Raw genomic sequence first — 22,181 nt, forward strand, 5'->3', positions numbered from 1 at the left:
TAAAATTAATAATTACTTAGCACCAATAATTTAAAAAAGAACATACATAAAGTATGGGAAACTTAATTGAAACTAATCATTTTTCTTACTAGCAACACCTTAGCATAGACAACAAAAACCACTTTTAATCGCAACATTTTTAACATCCGAAAAACACCGTCGTACCAAAAGTTCTAACTATAGGACCGACTTATCTGGGCTGGCGTTGAGAACATATTTTTTAAGGTTTTATACCTTTTTACTATAAGTCTGGATTACGCCGCAGTGGATTTCTTAAATATTGTTGCCAGCCTAAATAAATCAGTGCTCACTCACCTTATTATACTAACTAGAAAGAGATAGACATTTTTCTTGACGAATTTTAAAAACACTAATTTTTAAATAGAATTTTTGTACTGAAAAACGGCCAATTCTATTCATTAACGGGTTTGCCATAGACATTTTTTTTTTCATTTATAGCCTTTTTGAAAGGCGCGAGTCTGACTCTTAAATAATACTTTTTTTCAATGTTAAAATGCTTAGCATATCGAACAATAACATTTTAATACAATGACATGCTAAGCGAAAATGGCTGTTTTAATTATTTATCTCGCACAGGTAATAAAAACTTCACTGTAAGTAATACTCTCTACCCTTTGATCGCCACTCCTTTCGTGCGCGGCGCGTCTTACTTGACATCTTGGGCGGTCAAAGGGATTTTTTATTAATTATTTGACTAAGGGATAGACCAGCTATCAATAGGATTGTCTATATGGCTTTCCCCATTGGTCTTTTTTTTTTCTTAGACTATAGAATTCAAAGTCCCGATTAAAAAGATTTTGTCTATGGCAAGCCCATGGTCATCGAGCTAAACTACGATCACATTATGCCTTCAATCACAGATATTTGACCCTGCCACGGGGTTTATTTCGTGCTGTCTTGAAATTAGTTTGCTCTGCGGAGAATTCAGTTTCATTTTCAACCGTCAGACATGGAACCCATCTAAATTAATTTTTAACAAGCAGAAATGTCTGCGATCGATGCTATTAAGCTTAGAATAAATTTAAAAGTGGAAAAATTACTGCCTTGGGTGAGACTTGAACTCACCAGACCCCGACTCTCCAGAGGCCGTGAGTTCAAGTCTCACCCAAGGCAGTATTTTTTCCACTTTTAAATTTATGGAACCCATCTGTTATTGACTGCTGAAACGAAAAGTAATCGCTGCTTTTGCAATCTCTCGCATATGGATTTGTTTATTTTTTGTTTAATTGAAAAAAATATATAATTGTCAAAATTTTTGATAATGCAACTGAAGAATTAATTATAATGTTTTGGAGGCTTGTCTTCCAATGGGGTTGGACGGTCGAAATAATTAGCAGAGGGCGCCAGCATAGCTTGCCCTGTCAATCCCTAGAATTGTGTCAATTTTTTGTTTTTTTAATGCCCTGGATGCCAGCCCTTTAAGCCAAATCTAATAGAAAAAGGGCCAAGCTATGATGGCGCCATCTCTGCAAACCTTTGTCAGTTGCCAACCCCATTCTACATATTGTTTTTGAAGTCAATTCTCTCAGTCAAAGTCAATTCTTGTTATAATAAAAGCAGTGTTTTGACAAATCAAGACAGCACGAACCAGCCACAAATGCTTCAATTCCACATATCACTTCAACCATTTTTAAAACGTCCAAAAATCACACCGAAATTCTTAATACTAGGAAACAAAACGTCCTTACAACTAAAACAAAGTTAAATGTGCGGTCGGCGAAATATATAATGAATGCAAGTTCGTACAAAACGTGAACTAGCTAAATTGAAGCCGAACGCACATTTAAGTTTGTATACGCGATTCTACGAGGTCTACTTTAGGGCATTTAAAAGAATGTAAGTATTGTGTACATTGGCCTGCCATTTCCTATCTCTATCGCACGTGCATAATTATATCGCTGTCCCGGTCGCACATTGACGTCATCCATCGGCATCACGAACGGGACAGTGATATAATTACGCGCGTGCGATAGAGATAGGACATGGCGGGTCGATGTACGAAAGTATAAGTCCTTACTTTAGTAAGAAATAATTGGCAATTACTTAGTTTATATTCTTTTAAATACCTAAATGAAGACTATATTTTCAAAATCCCAACCGAAAACGGAATCGCTAACTATATCTGTCCTCTTTCGACACGTGGTCTCCTGATATGGTAGATAGAGACGGCATTACATTTCGAAGTTCACACTTTTCTAATTTTTTTTTTAATAATTTTACTATCATTTTTATCAACTTTTATATGTAACTAGTCTCACAAAAAAGGCAATAAACTTATATTAAAAATGGATATTTATGTTTTCAGAGACGTCAGTCCATCTAAGCTAACTCTGCACCCACTTTGACATGACAAATTGTGGAATCACAATATACGTCAAATTGTATATAAATCTTACGTTTCTGATGACACCCGCACACTTTGTCATGGCAGTCTGTGAGAGTTAGTTCGGTCTGACTCTAGTCGATTTAAATGTCTGTGTCTCACTAATAAAGTTGACAAAAATGCATTTTATCTAAAAAAATATGTCTTTTATGAATTCTTCATATCGATGCTTGCCACAGGGCCAACGAACTAAGTTATACAACGTATACAGGGTGGCAAATAAATAAGTGCATTCCCGTTGCCAGGGAGGTTTTTGGGATTATACTAAGCAACTTTTACTACGAGACCTACCCCGAAAACGCGAAAAAATATTTGACTGTTCATACACTTTGGCTGGTCCGTTTTCTATGGAAAGGTTAATTTTTTTTCGCGATTTCGTGGTTGGTCCCATAGTAAAAGTTGCACAGTATAATCCCAAAACCTCCCTGGCAACGGGAATGCACTTTTTTTTGCCACCCTGTATGTTAGAGTGAGACAGCGCTCGTTGGCCGTTGGCGAGTACCTTAAGCCGGACTGTTGTCTCTTTCACGCTTTCGGGGATCATCTGGAGTGATGTGCGTCATATTCATGTGGCGCCTGTAAAAAAAAAACCGGTCAAGTACGAGTATCTCGCTACAACGTAAATCCGTAAGGAGTTCGTTTAGGAGGTGCAAGCGCGCACTGCTTGCCCTTAGAGCTGGTCAAAGACGCCTAGTCTTACTAAGATGGCATATAGTCGAGAAATTCGGACGGGCACCGCCGTGGCGGGGTGGCCTAGGGGTCCATGGCGTTAGCCGCGATAGCTAAAGACGCCGGTTCGAATCCGGCCTTCACCACTGGAGGGCTTCGTCACTTTTTCTTTAATATATGACATCTATTACAGTTTTTGATGTGAAAAATATTTTTTGAAGTTACGTACCTTAATCCTCTTTCGCCTCTGAAGCACAGACTGCACATGCTGCACGCTTTGAGCTCGCTCTTCTCTTTATCTATAGCATTGTCTGTTTTGTCTCTGGTCTCGCCCTTGTCTTTGGTGTTCCACGGCTTACGTTCTGGCGTCTTGATGCGCGGTTTGGCGTCTAAAATTATAAATATATATGAGTAGATACAATTGGATTAATGAAAAACCGGCCAAGTGCGAGTCGGACTCGCGTTTCAAGGGTTCCGTACATTACACAATTTAAACAATGTATCTTTTATGTGAAATGTCTTTAAAAAACCCTTAGGGGTCGGATCAAAAACTAAGTAATTAAGACCGACTCACGCTTGACTGCACATTTCTAATAGGTTTTCCTGTAATCTATAGGTATAGATCTATTTTGTGTATTTTTTTCAAAATTTTTGACCCAGTAGTTTCGGAGATAAAGGGGGGAATGGTCATTTTTTGCCTATTTTCTTGAATAACTTCTAAACTATTTACTTTAAAATTATAAAAAAAATATATTTGAGTTTCTCATAAAGAGCTCTTTCATTTGATATGTAACACGATATAGTTTGACAAACTTAATTTTTTAATTTTCTCAATTACCCCCCAAAAGTGGCCCCCGTGTTTAAAATTAATATGTTTACGTTACATGTCCATCTTTGAGTCACAAACTTACATATGTGTACGAAATTCCAACTTAATTCGTCCAGTAGTTTTGGAGAAAATAGGCTGTGACAGACGGACAGACAGACAAACAGACAGACGCCCGAGTGATCCTATAAGGGTTCCGTTTTTTCCTTTTGAGGTACGGAACCCTAAAAATATTTCGATTATAAGGATATGAGTTTCTGAATATGTGGCTTTCCATTAGAGAAGGGTCCTTAAAGGACAATGTATTTTAATAGATATACAAGATGTCACAAAAATAGTGGGGATCCGTGTAAGTGTAAGGGCATATTCGGTATCGATTTCTGATTAGAAAGAAAAAAAATTTGTCGCAAAAAAAATTTTTTTTCTCTACGGGGCAGGTCGTCCAAGTCGGCCTACCCTCTATACAAAGGCCAAATTTGGCGTCAAAAAATTATTCGTCTACTTTTTCCTATTCAGAACACGATACCGAATATGCCCTTACACTTACACGGTACCCCACTATTTTTGTTACATCCTGTATGCGTTTTTGACGAGGTCCCTTTTTAATAAAAAAAAAGTCATTTATTGTCGCAAAAAACAGCAATGGTAAAAAAAAATGTGTTAACTGTATTTCAATAATAAATAATTAAAAATAATTTTATTTTGTATGAACTAGTTAATCCTTCCGGGCACCAGCAGTGATGCTGGTCGTGCCGCGTCCATGGCAAAAGACCTCAAACGCCGCAAATATGCCACCCTTGGCAGCAGTTATATTTTTGAGGCGTTTGTGGTCGAAACGCTGGGGCCGTGGGGGCCAAGCGCGCGCCGGGTTTACAAAGAGACGGCGCGCCTTATAGACGCCACAAGGGACCAGAAGGCTGGCCAGTATTTTGCTCAATGCATTACTCAACGCACCTTCTGGGCACACTGCCCATCCGCAGTGACTTGGAGGACGTGTTTTATTTATAGGGCCTCTATTTTAAGCTTATTTATACCTAGTTTGTATTATTATTTTTAAGCCTATTTTGTTATATATATATTTATTTAACTAAAATAAATTAATTTGTATTTGTATATTCATAGCTTTGTTTTTATAGAATAATTAAAAATATATATTTTCAACAGGTTTTACCATAGAGTAACTTATACTAGAGCGGTACTGTCATAGTAAATTTTGTAACCCCAGTAAATTCACTGCCATCTGTTGACACACTTTAAAACTAAAAATAAATATTTATAAAAATACGATAAAATGTATTTAAATATGGATAAATGATTTTTTTTATTTGCATTAATTATTTTTATGATTTTGACCCATGTTCTTTCACTGATATGCGTTAAAATTGTTACATAACAAACGAAACAGTCAACGCCATCTATACGATAGTGGGCCAAAACTAGTGGCGCCCTCTGAACGAGAATCAAATTTTCTTGATTTTCGAGGCACGTTTTTTCCTTAGACTGTAAACATCTATTACGGAGTTATATCTATCTTTAGTTTTACTGAATTCCGGTTAAAAACCATAGCCGGCTCACCTTTAGTGATGATCACTATGTTAGGTACCACCCGCTCCCCCAACATGCGGCTGAGGGGCGCCGCGGAATCGCTGGACGCGTCCGAGTCTGGTTCAGCCACGGGACGCTTCTTGACTCTCTTACGGAATCTGAGGACAACGAGATTTACTTGAACACACAATTTTAATAATATATGAAATGAAATGAAATGAAACAAATTTTCATTAATTGTATCAATCGATCAGGTTTATTTTTAGGATCAAATGTCTATATGGGACCCATTGCACTAAAGCAATACAAAAGTCAGAAATGATAGTCAAAGTCCGACAGTTGTACTTTACTCGCGAAACGCTCCTAACAAAACGATAAGTGAACGTGACGTCAAGTTCACTGAGAGCCCATTTTGAATGTATGGACAAAATAACAGAATTGCGTTTTTGTCGGTGAAATATTGCGTTTATGTATATAGTTGCAGTACAATATTTTTTTGGATAAAATGTAAGGAATCGAATGGTACCCTTACTTTTTTCTTTTTTGAAAGTTCCTTAAACTATCGTGAGACATATTTCAAAATATTTATCAGTACGGTTTTTACTCACTATTATTTTTAGTCGCTTTTGGCGACATGTTTCGGATTCTTTGGGAATCCATCCTCAGGCACGAGTGTCCGCGGCGGTTGAACGTCGCAAAGAATCCGAAACATGTCGCCAAAAGCGACTAAAAATAATAGTGAGTAAAAACCGTACTGATAAATATTTTTGAAAGTTGAAAAATTACTTAAATTTTGAAACTTTCAAGTTCTGTATTTTTGTATTATTTCCATATATTATTTTAATATCTACATTATTGTGATAAATTGCTCATTTGCTATCTATTTTACTAGATTTTGATATAAAATTCAACATGTGTCATCTAGCCTATTGGAATGTAAAGAGCGCTTGAGAAAATGTACCTCTTCCTCGGCCGCCGGGCGACAGTTTTCTTTTTCTCCTCGTTGTTGTTGATGTTGACAGCCCTCGCAGGCGCCTCGGGCTCCAACTCTGAACTGCTGGATATGCTGCTCTTGTCGCACGCGAACAAGTCAGTCTCGTTGCTTAGTTCGTTGCTGTCGATTACGTCACTGTAAATAAATAATGTGTAATTTAATGTAAATAATATTGTAATTTTAATTTTAATTGTAATTGTAATTTTAATTTTAATTGTAATTTTAAATTTAAATTTGATTTTTAATGTAATTGTAACGTAATTTAATTTCTATTTATTTTATGTACTTTTAAGTTTAATTTGTAATTTTTATCTATGGGGTTTTGCCTGAAATAAACATATTGATTGGTTGAAATAACAACTTGCACTAGTTAGAGGTCCAATATTTGTTTACGTTTCAGGATTTGGCGATTTTTACGATCTCATTTTGCCCTCTGTTGAGATTTTAGTGAGACATTGTTCTTCCCCATAAACGCCTCACGTAATAAATGAACGTCCGCCGTTAGGCAAGTCCACACAGAACGTGCCAGCAGTAGACGTGCCTCGGCCGCATTACCCGAGCGAGGCACGTCTCCGCCGACCGAGCTGCTTCGCGCGGCAATTCCCCCCCAGGCAAACAAGTTTCTATTCAGGTGGGATCAGTTATCTCTGCAGCTGATTGTATACACCACTTTTTTTTTCTACTCAGAATCATGACCTCAGGGGAAAAGGGTCCCGAATTTATGATATACATATGTATATCTACGATCCATAAAAGCAAAGATAGATATAACTCCGTAATAGATGTATATAGTCTAAGGAAAAAACGTGCCTCGAAAATCAAGAAAATTTCTCGTTCAGAGGGCGCTACTAGCTTTGGCTTACTGTCGTATAGATGGCGTTGACGGTTTCGTTTGTTATTAAACAATTTTAACGCATATCAGTGAAAGAACATGGGTCAAAATCATAAAAATAATTAATGCAAATAAAAAAAATCATTTATCCATATTTAAATACATTTTATCGTATTTTTATAAATATTTATTTTTAGTTTTAAAGTGTGTCGACAGATGGCAGTGAATTTACTGGGGTTACAAAATTTACTATGACAGTACCGCTCTAGTATAAGTTACTCTATGATAAAAGTTAACGTAGAAAATAGCATAGGTCACGGAATGGTAGTTATCTATTTTTACTTTAAACAGGTTTATTATTATACTGTCTGATACCTAAATGCATTTAAATGTAAATGTGTCTATTTTTATGCGGAAACCTGTTTTGGTCTTGGATATCTGATTTTATATTAGACAAGTTTCTGCATTGTTTTTGTCTACAAAATATGGTTGTCACATAGCTGCGGCCATACAATCGAAATAACACTCATTTTAAAACGAAATGGTGAAATAACATGAAATGTGACACGAACATTCAACTAATTAATACCGTCAACCGGGGTGATAGGGATGGCTGGGGTGAATAGGGACAAAACTTAAAATGTGATTTGCCTGACAATTTCTTAAAAAATACCCACAAAAATGAATGATACAATTTGTGTAGGTATTTTTAAAGAAATTGTCAGGATAATCACATTTGTGGTATTTTATATATAAAAAGGGACCTTATTGTCGATGGCGCTTACGCCATGTTAAACGATGCTCCGATATAAATACAATAACGCGCGACGCTGTGCGGCGTAAGCGCCATCGACAATAAGGTCCCTTTTCATAGAAAATGCCCCATTTTAAGTTTTGTCCCTATTCACCCCAGCCATCCCTATCCCTATATACCCCGGTTGACGGTACTTCTTTTGAACTAGATCTGTCTGATACTAGTTCCCATTGCTAAAAATTTTAGTAAAAACTTCTACTAGGTCTATTTTCTTTGCATACCAATATTTAGCAAAGAAAACTAGTACCAGTCATCAGTGGCGGATTTGCTCTAAGGCCCAGTAGACCCGGGCCTAGGGTGGCAGCAAGCGGGCAGTATATATAATGCGTGCTGAGAAAGGGGCGTCTAGTAGTTACTACAGGAATGACCCTCACCTACTGGTACTGGTGGTGGTATGATGAAAAAAAAAAAAAAAAAAGTTACTACAGGTCTTGGGGCCTAGGGCGGCCAACACTGCAAATCCGCCATTGCCAAACATAGATATAATCATCATCATCCTGTCCTGGCCGGTTTCGGCCACGGCGACTGGGTTTGTACTGGCTAGTGAGAGCGACGGTCGTGAGCTCTCAGGTGGCTGACGTAGCCTATTTTTGCAGTGAATGTACGGCCACACTCACCGCAGGTTAGCACCCCTCCGACAAAACTGTAGTTGATGACCAGGTAGTCGGGCCTTTAACTCGTCACGCTTCGCGTCGAGTTCCACTCGTCTCTGCTCTTCGAAGGCCTGCACTTTTGTACTCACGTTATAGTAATGTCTATGCCAAGTTTTTCCTAATTTAAGCATGTAATTTTAAATGAGTGTAGGTTTGATTGTATAGGAGCAGGTGGCGCATGCGTGTGATTCTTAAATAAAGTTATTGCATAATAATCACCATATTTCTACTGGAAATATTGTACCATAACCAAGTTCCAAGGCGAACATGTTATTATTGACCTGGTTCAAGGTTTGTTTGATTAATTTCACCTTCATCAATAGTTTGTTTGATTAATTTTACCTTCATCAATATTAATCTAAATTGAAATTCTGTTGTCAGTAGCCATGTTAACTTCCATTTTATTACAAAAAAAAGCCGGCAAAGTGCGAGTCGGACTCGCGCACGAAGGGTTCCGTACCATTAAGCAAAAAACGGCAAAAAAAATCACGCTTGTTGTATGGGAGCCCCCCTTAAATATATTTTTTATTCTGTTTTTAATATTTGTTGTTATAGCGGCAACAGAAATACATCATCTGTGAAAATTTAAACTGGTGGCAGTGGTGACAAACGGACAGACAGACAGCGGAGTCTTAGTAATGGGGTCCCATTTTACTCTTACAGATGAGAAGAAAATGAGTTGCCTGTCCGTCCGTCACCAGGCTGTATCTCATGAACTGCGATAGCTAGACAGTTTAAATTGTCACAGATGATGTATTTCTGTTGCCGCTATAACAACAAATACTAAAAACAGAATAAAATAAATATTTAAGTGGGGCTCCCATACAACAAACTTGATTTTTTTGCCATTTTTTGGTATGGAACCCTTCGTGCGCCAGTCCGATTCGCACTTGGCCTGTTTTTAAATAATAAAGAGAACCTTTACAAGATGGTGTGGTAAAAATTTATTTTAACCCAACTACACTGTCAACAGTAATATCATTACTTAAAAATAATACCATTTTTACTGACGTCAGATTAGAATCTTGTCCACTGATAATTTGGTCCTATTTGATTGAAATCAACATATTTAATGCTATTTGATTAGCGCCAATTGCCAACATCAGAATTGAAGGTCAATCTTATTTTTTGCATTATTGAATATGAACATACAAATTGATAGTTATTAGAAAAAAATACAATTATGATTTGAAAAAAACATTGCCTCCTTCCATCCAATTAAAAACTACAATTATTCTTATAAGAAATAGTTTGACAGAAAATATAATGGTAAGATAAGTACTAAAATGATTGTTGTGTATATCATTCCCATAATAATCAAAAATAAACCAGTTTTAGATCAATATGGTAAGTTAAATCATTCATTATTGACCAGCACACATATTAAAATTGAATGATGTATATATATTGTTCAGAAAGAGGAAAATAAGATAAAAATACCTTTGGTCCGAATCATCACTTTGAGTCCCCATTTCCAGCTTTTTAATTTGAAATGTTATGTTAATTCTCTTGTATATTTCCTCGGTGATATTTCGACATTTCTCGTACTTCTCATCAAGGTTACCCCTCGAAATGTTGGGCCACACTTGTTTGGTGTCTATTGCTGACATCCTTATAATTCTTATTGGAATCTTATGTGTTTACCACCAAATCCCTGTTTCAGGCTGTTTGAAAAGCATCCACGGCCGAAATTGAGCAATACAGCCATGTTTCTCGCAGAAAACACAAGGCGGAGTGTTACGAAATATTACAACGAACCACAATCTATGGTCGACGATTTTAGCTTGATTAAACCTCGAAATACCTGCTTCCGAAGCTGTATAAGTAAAAACAGTGAGCAATAATGGTATTCTAGTCCACAAAACACTTAATCATTGGTCCACGGCCGCAGAAATAGGCGAGTTGCAAACAAAGGATCGTCAATCAACAGTTTTATGGCACAATAACATGGTCATTGCTTTGGAATTGCGAGCTAAAATACCGTATATATAACTAAGACTAGATAAAATTATGGTTAGAGCACTCTTTAGGAGTTTATGTTAATAATAATTTAACAAATAACACTAAAAACTAAATAAACTACGATCGCCTTTGCGGCTTTTTTGATTTTTTGACGTTTAAAATTTAGTGTTGCTTGACGTTAATTGCTCATAATTTTTAATGAAACATCATTTTTTTCCCATAGACAATCATGTACTTCGAGATTTTTAGTCTGGCAATTTTATTTTTACATGGATTAGAATCGAGCCGAGCGGGGGATGGTAATCGATATTAATCGTTTCCCCCCTTTTTACCAGAATCATATCAAACTGCTGAGAAACTCCTCTTTACCAAAAGTTTATGTGTAGAAAAGTAAAATTTTTTAATTTTACTAAAATTAACTTCTTAAGCTACTTTAAAAGTGAGTAATTAATGTTTTTTGCCATTCTAGGTATGTTTTGTGTGTGGTGTAAGTGTAAGGGTCATAACACACCACCGCACAATGACCTTGGTGCGGTGCGATGGTGTGTTACGGCCTTAAGATTGATTATCGTTCTCGTTTAATTGATTAGGAATCATTTAGAAATCATCCAAGAAGAATCTTACCAAGATCTTACCACAAACAATTCCAATTCTTCTTCTAAATGACGTAAAATCAAAATAACACTAGTTGACATTTCAAAGAATGAAACATAAAAATTCAATAAACATTTTACCTAATTTATATAAGAGCTCTAATGTTATTAATTAATTTTATATGGTAAGTGTTATATTAGGAAGTGGCCGTATTATACTCACAGAAACTTATTACTATTATGTTGGTTTAGATCTGGAGATAGGTAGGTACTGCTTCTAAAATGTTTTAAGTCTCCAACCCGCTCTGGACATCGCGGGGCCTATAGCCTCTTTCTGCTCTTATTTGCCCAATTATATCGAATGGATGGAAATTATGTCATCATCATCATAATGCCTACTATGTCTTAGGCTGTTGAGTTGTCCTTTCGTTCATCTATTTTCCTCTCTATCGCTCGATTGTGCAAGAGCGAGAGGCAAATAACGATATTTCGATTTATATATTCGCGGTAGACCCTTAGTTTCTCACCACTTATTTGTTTTGTTTTATTTTACAGTATATTTTATTTAATGGTGCTTGTAAGATGCGATATTATATCTAGAAGTGAAACTAACACAGAGTCATATGATGGCGTAATTTACCCTTTTAACGCGCTGTATTCGCGACAGGATGTTTCAGGTAAACTAGACACTGGCCACAGGGGCGTAGCTAGAGGATATGGCGCCCGGGGCAGTCACCAAATTTGCGCCCCCTGACGACTGACAAAAGTTTCCCTGCTGCTGCCTTTTGCCCATTTTGGCGCCCCCCCTTGGATGGCGCCCGGGGCACTTGCCCCTCCCCCTGCCCCCCTCCCCTAGTTACGCCACTGACTGGCCACGCTAACTTTTCACAAACTTGGCAGTATGAATGCCCACATATCCCTACAAGCCTCATGCTTCACGTAGCACTTGTCAGAAAACGTAGCGTGGTCCAAATCTATGCATTTTATACTAGATTCTACCCGCGACTTTCTCGGCGTGGAATCTTACGTCCTTCCCTTCCCTGAGCCACAAACTATCACCAAAGATACATTGATTGATGCGTAAAATCTAAGACAATTTCGTGCTTCGAATTTTACAGGTAAAGGTTCATCCATTAATCTTTTGGACGCCAGGACGGATATATCGGCACCGAAGGTCCAACGCCAAAGACGGATAGACCACAGAGCAACATAGACCTACGTGCATGTGCATAAAGTTCAATTTCAGTTTTGACATTTCGGTGACGTGGCGTCCGAGTGACAGCGTTTATATGGCGTCGAAAAGGTTAATTATGTACGTCACACGAATTTCGAGATTAATGAACGTGTGATGTAATTAATGGATGAACCTAAACGAGATGGCGCTGTACAGCTCCTTACATTTTGCGGTTTTGCGGTAACTCTGATTTTCAAAAGCTGACGTTTGACAATAGGGAATATTACGCGAAAATCCGCGTAGGGGGCTCCACTACCACAATCTGAGGGTCTATCGCAAAACAAAAAAATCGAAATTTCGTTATCTAATATTTCTGTCACTTGCGTATTCGAGCGATAAAGAGGCAGACAGCGAAATTTCGGATTTGCGTTTCTCGGTAGGTCCTCTGTAAAAAAACCGCCTTGATGCATCAATGTCATATTTTATTATAGAAGGTAAATGTAATATTTTATTATCTCTGAAAACTTGTCCAAAACCTGTTAAAGGTACAGTATGTATAAGTTACTCTATGGTTTACTAAAGGGGCTAGTGCTGCACTCTGGTGGCAGAACATTGCAGTAATACCCCCTATTCATACAGCAGTACAGCGCCATCTGTTATGGATGTCAAACTAAAGGTTTACGTTTTTTTCTTAGACTACCTCTATTACAATCAATTCTCTTTTCTATCACGTTACTAAATAGGTAGGTATAAAATTTCATTTCAATTGGTTTAGCGGATTGAGCGTGAAGAAGTAACGCTTTGAAACTTTATATGTATCATCTTAGAATATCGGTTTAAACAGAACAATTAACTTAACCTTACCAGTTTTGGGTCTCAGTTTTGTTATTATATACTTACCGAAATACATATTTTCACATAGTACTTTGTTGTAGACCCCGATTATCGAACGTCGGAAAGATCACAAGTAAGCCAGAAACCGTGGCTTACTACGGTCCCGTTTAGTAATTACGGCACAGCTGCTCTCGAAGAAGTCCTCAAGAAACTAAAACATAGAAATTTACAGCAGATTCTCACGTCCCCATTCGCAGCAGATAGCTTGGTTTTCGCCACAGAATTCGGTTACGGTATAAAAAATTCTGGGTTTTCTACTACCAAACCCAAAATTTTTAATAGAAAAGCAGAAAATAATTACGCAAAGACACTTGATGCAACGACAGAATTTGATGAAACGGATTATTTAGACAATTTGAGAATACAGGAAGCTATAAATAAGCCACGAACAGTAAAAGAAGCTAAAAAAGAAGAGAATAAGAAAAAAAAGAAATGTAAATTCAAATTTAAAGATTTATTTAAATTTCTTCACCCCAAGAAGAAAAAATGTGACCCGAAAACTAAAGATCCAAAAAAAAAGCTTCTGGGTCAAGTTCCAGAGTTATCTAAAAAGGAACTTAAAGGCGAGAAAAGGAATACTGAAGTTAGGTGTACAGCAACAATTGCCACAAGTAAGGTTACGGATAAGCACGGACCAAAGAAAGTTAATGCAGCACAGAAGAAAAATCGACATAGACGAACAGTCGATCAAAACAACGATGTGACAACGACGCAAAAATACAATCAGAAATGGTTACTTAACTTTAAAAGGCGAGAACCGTTTCCAGCAGACAGCACAACATACGAAATTCTTTCAAACAAACTGTCTTATAAAGACTTTGTGGACGGATTCAAATATTATTTAAATTTCGAGAGAAATATGGCGAGATCGAACTTTTCGGATTGGGTGCGGTATGAGGCGCACAAGCATCACAATGTTGATGATATTGGCAAGTTTATACTAGAGAAGATCCCGCAAGTACCGGTCACTGAAAGTTATAACAAGCGTTATGAGTCTACTGACCAATCGACAGAGTTAGAGGACTCTACCAATACAGTGAAAATAGGGAAATTGAGTCAGAAGGAAAAGCTTGATGTGAGCACTGAATCAGACTCAGGTAAATTGGGTTAGGGAAAGTTGATAAGTTTCTCATTTGGTTAAATTTTGGGGATAATATTTTCAGACCGTTCCGCACTTCACGAATCGCGTGAGGAAGCCGAGAAATTTTATGATAGGTTTTCGATGTCTTTTGTCGCAGAACAAAAAAGCCATGAAATTCGGGGAACAATTAGGAGCGAAATGAACTATACCAACTATCGTACATGAACTGATCGTGTGAAGCGAGCTTAACAGTGCCGTTTTTACCATAATGGAAGATGTGTGGTCTGGAGGGGACCTCCAGGGCCTAAGATATATCTGATATATCTTTGGTTAAATTTGCCCCCGCCATGGGTTAGGACGGCCCTGGGACTAAGACGTACCGACTTCTTTAAGAAATTGTTTCCAATCTTCTTATTTGAAACTGACAATTGATTAAAAACTAGGTCATTTTTGAGTTAGATATCACAACTTTTAATTATCTTGGTTTCAGATGTGGGCATGGAAAAACACGGTAGCACACAAACAACAACTATTCCTACAAACCTTCGTCGTCTCGATTCCCTTAAGAAGCGCCTGATTGATGTACAGAAGCCATCGTGGCTTCATAAAAAATCAATTAGCTCTTATTTCGAGTCAAAAACTAGAAGTCCTAGAATCCGGAGGGGTCTTAAGGGCCTTAAGACTATCCGTTTCTATACTACCGAATTCCCACATTCACTCAAAAGTAATACACAATTGAAGGATTCCACTAAAAACGTAGCTTTCGCTAAAGTAAATTTAGTCGAAACTTCAAAAACTAAGAAACCGTTCAAAGGTTTTTTTGGAAAATTCAAAAAACACAAGGCGAAACGTGATGCAAGTGGCATTTTAAAAAAACTTCGACAAATATTTTCGAACGGCCAAGCCACGACGTCTGCGCGGCCAAGGCAAGGATTGACATTCACATATCCTTCCAATCTTTACGACCCCATAAACATAAAGTATCCAATGTACAAAGCTCGGGGAATGACTGATGATTTAGATGTCATTATTGAAAAATTTAAGAAGCCGGCATCTCGAACAACTCTGCTTTCGTACATGGAATATTATGACAGGGAACCGAAGAACTCAATGTATACTGGTACGTACTATTAAGTACTAGTAATTACCTAGCTCATTTAATTTAATCAATACATTCGTAGACACAGTCATGATTTAACATTTAAAACTTTCGCGTTTTGAACACATATTGAATCACATTACTTTAAATGCACTTTTCGTCGGGTAGTCACACAAATCTCTGTTTTGACATTTTGCTGGGACGTCAGTTAGCCGCGACCACGACCACTGAAACCTGTGTCGAAACGTCGGTAAATAAAGGTAACAAAATAAATTCGCGACAGTCATGATTAATTTATTGGTTATTAAAGATGGAAAGTTTTAATAAGAATAATAAGCCAAGTGGAATTGAGTCATGTCGTCAAGCTCCATAAGTAACTGGGACGCATGCTGCGGTCCCGACACTTTACCACTGAATTACCTCTGTTAGTGGGAAAACAGAGACCTCTGTATCTGAGATGCTGAGCTGATTAATAATATGATCCTGGGACTGGTCTGAGCATTCATTAATGTCTGTGCTAAAGTGTCGGGACCGCAGCATGCGTCCCAGTTACTTATAGAACATGGTGGAGATGCTGGGATAATAATTACTATCATTATTAAAAATACGTTATCATATGAATTAGTTTGCAATGTGGTAGGTACAGATGACAATCGCACATCGATCGACCCACGCCAAGAAAAAATCTATCGGTATGACCTGGATGATTTTGTTATGGGGAAGGATATAAAATAGTTTCCAACCCCAAAGTCACCCCGTCAGGGTGAAAAGTGGGTGGAGAAGGGAGTTAGGGGAAAAAGGAGGTTGAAGTTTGTATGGGAAATAAAAGCAGATTGTATAAAAGATGCCCCCAGATACGTATTTCAGGATTTTTAATAGTAAATCACCCCCAACCCTTTAAATTAGGGGATGGAAGATTGTCATAAGCAACTTACAAAAAAGAAGTGAAATCCCACCAAAGGCATTTTCATGTAAAATGTTGCCAAGACGAAACCATAAGGCTCGCATTGTGCAAAAGTTATCAGAAATCTTGTAGAGCCAAGCTTCTAAATCTACAAGCCCTAACTTCACAAACTCTACACCTTAGTCAAAATATGTGGCTTGGCCGTTTCGTTACTACAGGAACTATTGTATGATAAAAAATAATGAATAGTGAATACATTTTTCACTTTACGTCCATGTGACAGTAGCCAAGCCACATATTTTGACTAAGGTATATAGGTAGAGTTTGTGAAGTTAGGGCTTGTAGAGTTAGAAGCTTGGCTATACAAGATTTCTAATAACTTTTCGCTCAGTGCGAGCCTTATGGTTTCGTCTTGGCAACATTTTACATGAAAATGTTTTTGGTGGGATATTAGTTACCTTATCTATTCCAGCCGATTTTCACCCAAATCCAGATGTGCCCTTCGAGCTAACTACGCCGAAAATAACAGACAAAATGCTTCAGAAAAAGCTGCACTCGTTGCAAAAAGAATACGATTCCGTAGCTGCCAAGACTTTTGAGTCAGAATACGACGCTAATAATAAAATAAAACCGTTACGGACGACGTCTGGTTTTTTCTACAAGCTAACAGCTATGAAAGAGCCTGGAAATCTAGGTATGTAATTCAATGGGTGCTTTTACTTGTATAGTTATTTGCTTATTTGTATCTCCTTGGATATCACGGGCCTATAAATCCCGGTCTTTTGATAGGCTTGCGTGGGGATATAAATCCAACACGTAGAGGGCCCTTGGAGAGCTTTAATGTCATGTAGAACGCCTGCTGGAACCCGTTCACAGACGCAACAATAGACACCCATGAACCGGTCGCAGCAGGCATTGGGAATTACTATAGTTATCTATCATGGTCGTCCACGGTAACGTCCCCTGCTTTGTGGTGACGATTCCGTAACTACCGGCCCCTGTTTCACAACTGTGACTTGTTCAACGTACATTGCTGGTCCAACAAGTGACTATGTATTGACTTCACCAACTTGACAATTGACACCTGTAAGCTTCGCACGGGAGCGTCGCGAGAGAAACGGGTGGTCTATCTCGCGGACCGGTGGAAATGTACGAGTAGATACCTGCTGTTGCACAGCGGCACTCGAGTGCCGCTGCCAGGAGCGTAGCTAGAGGATATGGCGCCCAGGGCAGTCACCAAATTTGCGCCCCCTGACGACAGATAAAAGTTTCCCTGCTGCTGCCTTTTGCCCACTTTGGCGCCCCCCCTTGGATGGCGCCCGGGGCACTTGCCCCCTCTGCCCCCCCCCCCCCCTAGTTACGCCACTGAGCCGGTATAGCTAGAGCATTAATCAATGTTTACTTGTCAATATCATTATATCATACGGCATCGTGGTGAAACAGGGACTTGGATTGGAACTACCTATTAAAGATGATTCATTATGTTGCAATAGCGCACAAGACGAGCAGCAGCCGGCCGAAAACTGTTACTACTAGCAAATACCCCGCGTCGACAAATGATTTTGAATACGACGAATTTCAAGATCTGCGTAAGTCGTCCGTTTAGGTTTTTCACTTATCCTCGTAAGGCCCAATGTGCATTACAATGTACACTCTGTTTCAATCTAATTTGAACCTTACACTAACTGAATTAAGTAGCATTTCTTTTGTTTCAATGTTTTCTAAAACAAACGAAAGTCACCTTAATCTTCTATACAACAAGTTTCAAATTAAAAATAGGAAAACTTTGTATGGTGGGCCTTACGAGGTTATGATGTGGCAAACCAATTTATCAGTAGGAAAAGGCTCGAAATTCAAATTTGAAATGGGTTTCAAATCGAATCGGTGCGAATTTTGTCGCCTACTTACAAAGTAAATCGGTTTACAAGCATAGACATAGTATATACAAGTAGTTATAGACGCGCCACCGAGCGGCCGGGGGTAAGAGAAAGAATATTCATATAAAATTTGGGCAGCATAGGATTTCTTCTCTTTCACTCTTATAAATTTCGATATTTCGCCATCGCCTCCTACCTATGATGGCACCCGGTCGGTGATAAGGACAAAGCATGGCACTATTTTCTCTTTCCTCTTATAGGAATCGCAATAAGACTATCTTTCTCTATCAAAGAGTGTCAGGCCCTTGTTTACCAGACTATATTTTATAAAGCACCTTCCTTATTTAGTACCGACAGCAGCTAGCTATTAGCAATACGCGAGACACGATAAGAGAGAATATCCTATCGTTCCTCACGTATTACTTATTGCAGTATCCCCCTGGCAGCAGTGGCGTAACTGGGCGTGGGCGAAGCGTGCCGTCGCCCACGGCCTCGCGCCCCAAGGGGGGCCTCGCGCGAGGCCCCTTCGGGCACAGTGAAAGAAAAGGGCCTCGCTACGTTCACGCTACGCCACTGCCTGGCAGTTATTAAATTTAGGTGTAACGAGTTCTTAAGTACAGACTAGAGGTATGTTTGAATTTGATAGTTTTCTGTGAGAAATTGGGACCGATTAAAAAACGGACTTTATCGTTCAAACTACCCTATTTGGAAAAGTCACATTAAATTTATCAGAAATTATTTTATAGACACGTCGTAAGCACATACCTACCTAAATAAGAGTCAGACTCGCGCACGAAGGGTTCCGTACCGTTATCTATAAAAACGACAAAAAAATCACGTTTGTTGTATGGGAGCCCCACTTAAATATTTATTTTATTCTGTTTTTAGTATTTGTTGTTATAGCGGCAACAGAAATACATTATCTGTGAAAATTTCAACTGTCTAGCTAGACAGTTCTGTCTGCTGTCTGCTGTCTGTAACCGTGATAGCTATCACGGTTACAGACAGGTTAGATACAGCCCGGTGACAGACAGACAGACGCAGACGGACAGCGGAGTCTTAGTAATAGGGTCCCGTTTTTACCCTTTGGGTACGGAAACCTAAAAACGATCTCCGTATATATGGCATGATTGGCATGTTCCATTGCTTACGATGGGGGTCTGAATTTTCGAGACTGATAATGTCACTATTGTCACTTGGCAAATGTGACGCGAAGGCTCTTTTTCAGGGCCCGTTTTAGCAGTAGCTGTAGTGCATTATCACCGGACAAACACAAGCGTGCCTGATGAAGATGCAAGCGAGGATGATATGAATGCTGAGGAAAGCAGAGATTAGTAGGGAGAGGAGTGCATTTTTACATGTTGCGAATGGTAGGTATATATAGCTAAGGTACATTGAGATAACTTTGAAAACGGGGTAATTTCGAAAAAGGCAAATATAGTCTGTCAAGCTATTTCCGTCACTAGAGTAAAGCGGCAAATTTAAAAAACGTAGGCGCGAAGGATCATCGTCCCATAGAAAATTTGAATTTCGCGCCTTTTTGTACTGACAAAGTTGTTTGACTGACTTATATCTATAAATCCAGAGGCACATACTTTAGCAACACTTACGCTAAATAAAACTAAATGTTTGTGGTGGGTGTGGGTGAACAAGATTCATGTTACTGCGTCGAAATATCGGGAGCTCCCAAACAATACAATTTAAAGTAATCACGGTCTATATCCTCGTCAATATAAGTCTAGTAAAGTGCTTTTAGTTTAGTAATAGATGGATCGTCTCCATGGAGACGAACTGCAAAGGACAGAACAAAATGGAAAGATTTAGAGGAGGCCTATGTCGAAGGACAAGCTGCAAAAAGGAGGAGACGGAAACCGGTTGCCGATTCACTTAGTTAAGAAATATAGATATATATAGTGTAGTATTAAAGAAATATAGTGTAAAGGTACCCACTTAGAACATATTATTATTGTGTTAAACAGCAATAAAGGCTTATTTTATTTATTTTATTTTATTTAGTAATAGATAGATACCTATTTGCCAAATTAACCCGCTTTCGAAGTTACCCCAATACACCTTATTAGCGATGTAAAAAATCCTTGACACCTTATTAATTTGATTGACATGATGTGTGTGTTGCCGTGTGTGTGGTTAAGGACAATTTTGAAACGTAACGATCAATGCAGTTTAAATTTGTGTATTGTACAGGGTTTGAAATAAAGTAAACATCGAACCAGCTGGGCTTAGGATTTTACTCATCTGAAAATGAAATCTTATCTGACTTTCCTGTTCCTATTATGTCGATTATCTTTACTATTTACTATTTTCAGTCGGATTATCCCAGAAACAAGGAAAACACTTGACCAACGAATATAATAAACCTGCCACGGTAAGTCAAACATTAAATAATTATGTGTTAGTAGATAGAGTTAGTCCCTAGTAACGTATGCGGAGTGAAATCTGGACAAAATTCAATGTCGTAATTAAATAAAAACAACACGGTTATTTTTCATAAATTTTCATGTATTTTAATAAGTATTTAACAACGCTATGCATTTTAATGCAAGATAAAGTTTACTCAAATGCGAGATTTTTAACGGAAATTGTGGTTCTTTAAAGTCATCGGTGTCGAAAACACAAATGTTGGCATATTTTTTAGTTACAATTTAGGAAAACTTTTTTAGGAAACTTCGTATGCTCGACATATTTCACATTCTCGTCCGTTAGACCATTATGTTCTCAAAATAATGGTTAACGTTGCCATAAATTACCATTTGGATATAACAACGGTCTTCATACGTATGTACACATGTATGTACCTACGAGCTCTGTCGCGACAAAATTAAACCAAGAAATAATTGATTAAATTTTGTTTTAGCTTAAGTCGATAAGTCCAATACACCATTATGCCATAACTTGGCAAATAAATGACTCAGAACTGGGTATTAATAAGCAAGACTATGACATTGATGATAAATCTGTTCTATCTTCTACCGAAATGCCAGCAGATGTACGAATTGACCATAATCCAGCAAACCATTATAGCATAAAACCTAGTATGCTGAATAATTTTGATGCTACTGATTCTATCAAAATAAAAGCTAGGATAGATAACACGAATAGGCTTAAGACAAAAACAACGAGACAAGTAAAAATGACAAATATGGAATTATATGACAAAGATTGGTCAAATGTATTTGCTAATAATCAGCTTCAGTCGAATAAATTACCAGTAAATATGAATAATGAAGAAATTTACAAACATTTAAAACCTGCCAGAGATATGGGTTTTCGTGTACGGGGTTTGCCAGGAAAAAACAACAATGGTGTAATTATGGTTCAAACAAGTACTGTGCTAATAGCTTTAAATAAAGAAACAAATGAAGCTAATGACAGCGATAACAATAACAAGGATGATAGTCAGATAAACAAAGATCGAGTATCAATATCAGAGCGATTTCGAGAATTTGACAAAGGAATACATATTGATTCTAATACTGAAGGGATTGAAAACGAACAACGAGTAACTTCAAAAGTAGCGAATGGAGCAAAGGATACACAAACAGTATTCGAGGAACAATCGCTACCAGTTCATAGTAGATTAATGGATGCTACAGTTACTGGACAAAAATCTGTAGCAAATGCAAAAAATCCAGTGAATATATCTCCAGGTATTAATATCAAGCAGATTGTGTTCTTAACTTCAGTCCCCGGCAAGCTCGGTTCTCCATACAAACGTATTTCCGCTCTCATTTTAAAACGAGTAGCTAGATTGCTCTGATACTTTGTACTTACAATAGGATAAGGTATATCTAGGTCCGTAATTAGTTTATGTAGCTTCAGATAACATTGTTAAAAAAATA

General features: G+C 37.9%; 1 protein-coding gene across 1 annotated transcript; it reads right to left on the reverse strand.

Moving 5' to 3' along the window:
• Positions 1–1,222: 1,222 nt before the first annotated feature.
• Positions 1,223–10,937, reverse strand: LOC134753219 (uncharacterized). Its single transcript, XM_063689020.1, has 5 exons — positions 10,178–10,937; positions 6,406–6,573; positions 5,475–5,602; positions 3,303–3,462; positions 1,223–2,980 (listed from the first exon to the last, which is right to left on the reverse strand). The coding sequence occupies exons 1-5, from the start codon at positions 10,345–10,347 to the stop codon at positions 2,908–2,910; spliced, it is 699 nt and encodes a 232-aa protein (XP_063545090.1). The 5' UTR covers positions 10,348–10,937; the 3' UTR covers positions 1,223–2,907.
• Positions 10,938–22,181: the final 11,244 nt, after the last annotated feature.

Source organism: Cydia strobilella, chromosome 26 (genome assembly GCF_947568885.1).
Source record: "Cydia strobilella chromosome 26, ilCydStro3.1, whole genome shotgun sequence".
Lineage (NCBI taxonomy): Eukaryota > Metazoa > Arthropoda > Insecta > Lepidoptera > Tortricidae > Cydia > Cydia strobilella.